Genomic DNA, 6,689 nt, shown 5'->3' on the forward strand with positions numbered 1-6,689 from the left:
AATACTTCGACACCTTTCTTTTATCTACAACAAGCATTTTATTTATCAATATTAGCCCTTATTCCTACAGAATTTTTTTGCAGGTCTGATGATATTATAATGTTACTAGTGTTCTATTTTGTGTGTTTACCAACAAACACATGCTATATTTTAGCCGTGTTTAGTATACGCATCCCATTTTTATTACTTCCGAATTAAGCCAACTGTTGATACAATGCGCTTATCTTAACATTCAGTCTAGTTTTTAGCAGCGATGTGAAAACACCTCTTTCAATGAGTTGTACGTATGAGGTAAAAACAGCTCAAGTAATGAATACGTTTTAAATGTGTTAATGCTGGAGTTTGTAGTAAACAGTAACACAGTCTGTATGTGTGAATGAACAGGTTTTTATACTTTGATTTTAATTGCGTGAATGTGTGCATTGTGTGTGTCTGCGTGTTATTACCTGTTTGCACACTTTGGTAGCTTGTCTAACTCGACACTTTTATCTAACTACTAAGAGATATCGAATTAGCAAAGTTCTACAGTATATTTAATAATTCCTAAGCATGCCCTTGATGCTTCCCTGAAGAAATTGTTTTTGGTGTAAATATTTATAAACTTGCGTGTTTTCTGGCTTTGCTTTAGTTATAATTGGTTTAACATAAACGGGATAACGCATTATGGGTTTAGTGGCTTTGCTAACCTTCCATCATTGTAGCACCACTGTAAATGACAAAAATAATTAACACGAAATAAAATAAATGATACCAATTATATAAACCGTTTTGCAAATTGTGAGGCGAAGAAGATTGGTTTGGGAAAGCAAATTTTTGTGCGTTTGTTATAGATGACGAAAATAATAGCCAGCTATCTACACACAATGAAAGCAGCAGTCTCACTCATAAGACTTCTCTAACAGGCTTGAGTGTCAAGTATGCAACACTAAGCCTACAGTCACAGTTAAGCAATAGATACTATATTAACAACAGTAGCCTACGGCCAAACATTCACTTCGAAACATTTTGCTCTATTATTGTTTTTATTCCACTTATCCGGGTACCACGCTAAATCGAAATTCCGTGACGAAGCAAAGTGGTAGGCCTAAACACTTTAAAAAATATTCTACAAGGGTTGCAAACATTGTCTTTCGTTTAAGGGGATATCCCTATTTTCGTATTGGCAAATGTAGCATTACATCCGCAAAATTACTGAACAAAGAGCGAATAGTGCTGTTAATATAATTTGCAGAGAGTTATCACCACCGTGAACCATCATGAACCAAATTCAAAGTTCATCCCATGGTAATAACTTGCACGACTGCAAACTATACCAATTCGGTTTACAGTCAACAGTTCGTTGGCATTTTAATCAACATTGTTGCAAGTTAATATCACAAGTTTCGTAAAAGGCATCAAAAGAAAGACACGTAAAGTTAAATTTAGTTTAAAATGAAATGCAACCAATGTTATCAAATGAGATCCTATTTAGCAGTAACGTGCGGTTAGGTCAACGAAGAGGCCAGGGCCGGATTTTTGGAAGGGGCCTCCACTACTTTTTGGCCAGCTGCTTTTTGCCATAAATCACTAAAAAAATACAGTGATGTATAATGCAAAAATGTTCATCAAAGTTAAAGTTTTTTTTATTCTTTTATTTATTTGTTTTATCGTTTAATTTTCCAAGAAGCTTAATTAAATTGCATTGCGTAGCCTAGTTATTTAGTATATGCAGTGAAGAATGGTATTTACAAATATAATCGATAACCGGGTGCACACAACGATGACTTGAAAGACTTGTTAACACTACCATAATAGGGAGAAGGTCATGCTTCCTCCCGCGAACCCAATGTGAGCAATGTAGGCATTTTTATGTCTTCAATGCTTTTCGTTCGTTGTATTTTTTTTTGTTTGCAACTCCTTATCAGCTATAACCATTGCTTTATAATAAATAAATAAACAAATAAAGTTGGCGAACTATGATAGCTCTATTCAAATTTCCATCTACTGCATACAAGTAAGTGAGAATATACAGTTCATTTCGAAGCGTTTAAGCAGTTTTTCAAGCTTAAAAGGCAAAATCTTTGTCCTCCGCGTATTTTGTACGCGATGAGCAGACACCGGTATTTTAAAGACAGCTTTCAAAAAAATGTGCCCCGCGTCACAACGCAATTCAAATTACACCACTGCTTGTTAACCTGATTGTCATAAGCATGGAGTGCGATATTCTCCGAGAAATAAACTTTACGTATATGACTCAGGATTTTACAGTTCGAATAACAAGAAAAATACTTTTTTAAAGAAATCTTTGCTCTTGAGGAAAAAGTTAGAGCCAAAGATGTAAAAGTTTGTCTTGTCGTTATATAATCACAATACCTTCACAACAGCGGTAACACGCAAAGTCCTAATTTATTTGACTGTGGGATTTTACCTTCTATATTTTTAGTCAAGGGTGGCTATTTTAAAAAAGTAGTTTGGTAATCGGTACCGGTACTTTTTTTGTAAAAGATGCTGCTGCAAATGCAATGTTTGCCCGTTTGCTATGTTTGCGTTTGCCCAGTAAAGGTTACTTCAGGTCAAAACATATGTTACGTTAATCGCTTGCAATTTTACTTGACATTTATAGATTAAAAAAGATCAGCAGATGGTAAATTTAGTATTAAGGATTATTTAACATGTATTTTTGAAAACATACTTGTTAAAATTTAGAAATTATCACGTGAAGAGTACCGAGTACCGGGACCGACTGAAATTTCTTGAAAAAAGTAATTCGGAAAAGAGATTTGGTACTTTTTTTCAAAAGTACCGACGTTACCGGTATCGGTACTGCAAAAGTACCCCGGTACAGTAATTCGGTACTATAGCACCGCGATACTGCCTACCTATGGAGTTAATAAAACTAAACTTGACAAATATGCACTTGAATGATAGGGTCTACACTGGAAGAGGCAGTAAAATAACTACCGTTCGTTATCTATCCTTAACTAACGATTGTGCAACACTGTAACCTTCTCAGGACTAAACTATATCTTCTTGCCTGCCGTAAATGACATAATAATTTTGACGTCATTATCTATATCGTGTGTAATTTGTCCTAGTTTATGGTTCGGAAACTATGGTGCAAACCTCGTTTTTTATACTTTTAATGATACGTAGACTTATTAGGCGCACCTTTCGCTGCGTCTGCGTACCTAAGTAGCAAAAATACAGTCGCTTGCTCATCGGACCAACCACCTCACGAACGTCGGCCTGCAGCTCTTACCGCTAGGCTACGCAGCCGACAGCCCAAACAAGCCGAGTTATAAATAATTAGTAAGCAACAGTTAGCTATTAATTGAGTCTTAGGAATACGTTGAGTGTTGTATATCCTTAGTGGTCCAGGTGAAACGTATGACATCAGATAATGACAGCAATAAGGTAGGAATGTACACTGTAGGCCTACACACTGTTCAGTACGATATAGTAACCGACGATATGGTAACCTTACCTTGCCACCTTACACTTCTCAAGTTTTTTTAACCAAGTCATTCAGTTAATTATGCTCTTTGGGTTTAGGCAGACTTTGTGCAGTAAATGTTTTAAGTGCTCTTTTAATTACTGTGTGTTGCGATAAACTTTAGTTTTGACGTAGCTAAGCAAAATTGTAAAATTAATATTACCGGTAGCTGATATTATGGGAATGTTACTGATAGTATAGATTAGAAAAATACTAAATTTGATAAATCAACAGCCAAAAATTTGCATAACAAGTAAATACATAAAAATCAAACTCCATTTATATGCATACCTGAATTTTTAAACACACTGCATGTTTGTGAAACATTATATGTGTCGCAAGGACTAAGTAGCATATGAGCGACGTTTGGCGTTGAAGTTTCCACATGTTTTCTTACAACAATCTTATGTAGCAAAATAACGTACTCCGTATATGCTGTGTGTGAAATTTGTCGATACGTTGCAGAGAATCATTGAAAATTCTAAAAAGGAAAGTGATTTAAACTTAGGCAAAGGAAATGTTTTGAAAAAGAAATTTGACATTCTATACAACAATACAAATGTCCTTAAATAAAAGTTCTTAAGTAAGATTATAAAAATAAACAGACAAATACTATAACTAGAAATAGACAAATACTATCAACTATTAAATAACTTAACATTACGAGGGAAAGTCTCGAAAAGATATCTCTACTTTTAAACGTTTTGACCCAGTATAAGAAAACTTCGTTTCTCAAACTTTGTTTATTGGCCTATCCATGGAAGTCACGAATAAACTAAATTTTTCAGCAAACTCATGCATAAAATTTCCGAAGGATAAGTTATTGCTACTATACCGCTTACTGCTGAATGTTCGTGGAAATACAAAGTATTTTACCAGCTGTATACAACAAATTAGGAACAAACCAAAAATAAGTTGACAAAACCATTTAATCGTTTAGGATAGTCAACCAATCATTCATTCACGCACAGATGGCGGAGCAGTGGTGTCTGGTGGGCCTAGGCTCCCCACTTTGTTGGCTGGGAGTTCTGGTCTTTCACTTTTAAAACTAAATTTGTGAAAATAGGATGAGCGCTATTATGATAGACTCTTCCAGCCAGGCTACAACTTATGGGGGGCATTGAGCCATGCTTTTTACCAACCCGATTTTTTTGGGCCCGAGGCGTTTTTACATTTATATTGTTATTCCTTTTCGTTTAACGAATGTTTCGTGTTTATAATTCCTTATCGGCAAAACTGTATTTTTATAAGAAAAAAACATACTGAAGAACATTATGAGCTCAAATACGGCCTTTGTCGTTCTGGTTAGGAAGCATTGAGAGAAAGCTCTGACGCACTATTATTCCAACCAATCAGAGCAAGCATTGCCATTGTCGATACGGAATTTTCACGTTTTAAACATAAATGTTGAGAGAAATAACGCAAAAAAACTCATCATGATGTGAATACGGATAGGTGCCATACGCAATAAAAACTTGGCTGATCCTTGCAAATATTACAATAAGGAGTTACAAAATTGTATTTACTTTACTTTATTGACGCGCTGGAAACGCAAAACAACGTCAGTGAAAATACCGGTTTGCCCTACCTTGCTGTCGACGTTCTTGGGCAAAGTATGAACTAGGTTTGCTCTTGAATCATGGATTTGGAGAGTGAACAATGTTACTTGCAGACAAGACCACACAAAGATAAAAAACCTTTAAAAATGGGTGCACCAAAATAGATAAGCAAACTAGTTCAGCAACCAGAAGAAAGAAGCAACTCAGATGGTGGGGAATCATCACCGAGGTTAAAAAGTTAAATAAATAAGTGAACATTTCATATAAATGCCATAGTTTATTAATACTATTGTATACTTGTCACTGTTTTTCCCGAATCCCAAACGATATTTTATGGCAACCGGTTGAGAAACAATGCAGTATAATAAAATATAAAGATTTAGGATTGAAACAGATTCATAAAAACCCTTCGATCTCATGTCCAATCAAGCTCTGTTTGGCCTTTTCTATTGAAAACATTTGTGTCGTGGGGTACCAGTCGAGTAACTTGATTCGTTTCATAAACCAAGGGATTGTTACAAAATTTATGTTTTGGGTTGAATATCTTCATCTGTTTTTAGAAACGAAGGTTTCTCTTTCCAAGCGGTACATTTTCTCTTATGGTTTTAGCCACTCGCTGATAATTATTAATAATAACAACAATAATAAACAAAACATGCCGTCCATTTTACGAATATTATAGTGTTTAAGTCTGTAATAATCATTTTGTGATCATATCTATTGCAGTACTTGATTTTTGTTTAGTACAGCAGGCTACCTTACGACCGCGACCCTATAGCACATAAACTTAAAATCTACCTCAACTCACTGGAATATATTCCTCTATTTCTATTAGCTTTATGAAACAGGAAATTTTGCTACACTTGAAAAATGTGCAATTTATTAAAACTCGTAAAACCTAAAACGATATACCAAATAGTGGAAGAAAGAACCATAATCAAAAACACAGCGATGGTGTTCAGATCTCAAAATAGTCGCCGAGCGTTCGTATACAAACAATAAAAATCCTACATAATAAGTTAACGGATATCTTGTCTATTGTAATCCCCCTGACAGGTATCCTTCCTCGACGCAAGGCTCGTTTAAACGTTTAAACACTACTTTTAATTGTTCAGTTAAAGAAGCGGATGTGACGTCTAGAAGATTCGTCATTTCCGAGTGTTTACGTTTTCAGCACACCCCTTGGTGATTATATCTGACACAAAAACAGTTCGTAATTAGCGCTTGCGACACATACGCGGCACTACGCAGTTTCACAAAAGCGACGTAGAACTTCTGGGTAAGGTGAGTTAAAGAAACAAATCAGCATTGGTTACACATTGCCAAAAGGCTTGCGTGCTTTTTGTAAAATTTTGTAGCTTGTTGACGCCAAACACTTCCAATAGCTAACAGAAGGTTTGGAATTTACATTCCGGGTCGGAACTGAAAACCATGTCTCAACACAGATATAAGAGAATTTTTATAAAAGCCTGCTGAAAAAACCTGTTTACTTCAGCTTGACTACGACCAAACTTGGGGAGAACGTGGTATCACCGTTCGGTGCGCTTTGTCATTTTAAGTAAAAACGAAAATCCGACAGGAGTGCACTACATCATAAATCCTAGTACAAGGCATTAAGGACAGCTGCCGACCGGCTGGAAATTTTTCATACCTGCACA

The 6,689-nt window shown here is 35.6% G+C and overlaps 1 protein-coding gene across 6 annotated transcripts in view; it reads right to left on the bottom strand.

Annotated features, from left to right (window-relative positions):
* The window catches only part of LOC143449147 (uncharacterized), a 34,009-nt gene extending 27,911 nt beyond the window's left edge, over positions 1-6,098 (bottom strand). For 4 of the 6 annotated variants that reach the window (XM_076949238.1, XM_076949236.1, XM_076949235.1 and 1 more), the window contains exons 1-2: positions 5,061-6,098; positions 3,764-3,953 (exon numbers count right to left, since the gene is read on the bottom strand). In XM_076949238.1, coding sequence (XP_076805353.1) covers positions 3,764-3,859 — 96 coding nt within the window. In that variant the 5' untranslated portion in view covers positions 3,860-3,953; positions 5,061-6,098. Of the gene's footprint in view, positions 1-3,763; positions 3,954-5,060 lie in introns of those variants that run through there. The other 2 variants (XM_076949237.1, XM_076949239.1) reach the window with 2 other exon arrangements.
* Positions 6,099-6,689: the final 591 nt, after the last annotated feature.

Source organism: Clavelina lepadiformis, chromosome 3 (assembly GCF_947623445.1).
Source record: "Clavelina lepadiformis chromosome 3, kaClaLepa1.1, whole genome shotgun sequence".
NCBI classification, from domain to species: Eukaryota; Metazoa; Chordata; class Ascidiacea; order Aplousobranchia; family Clavelinidae; genus Clavelina; species Clavelina lepadiformis.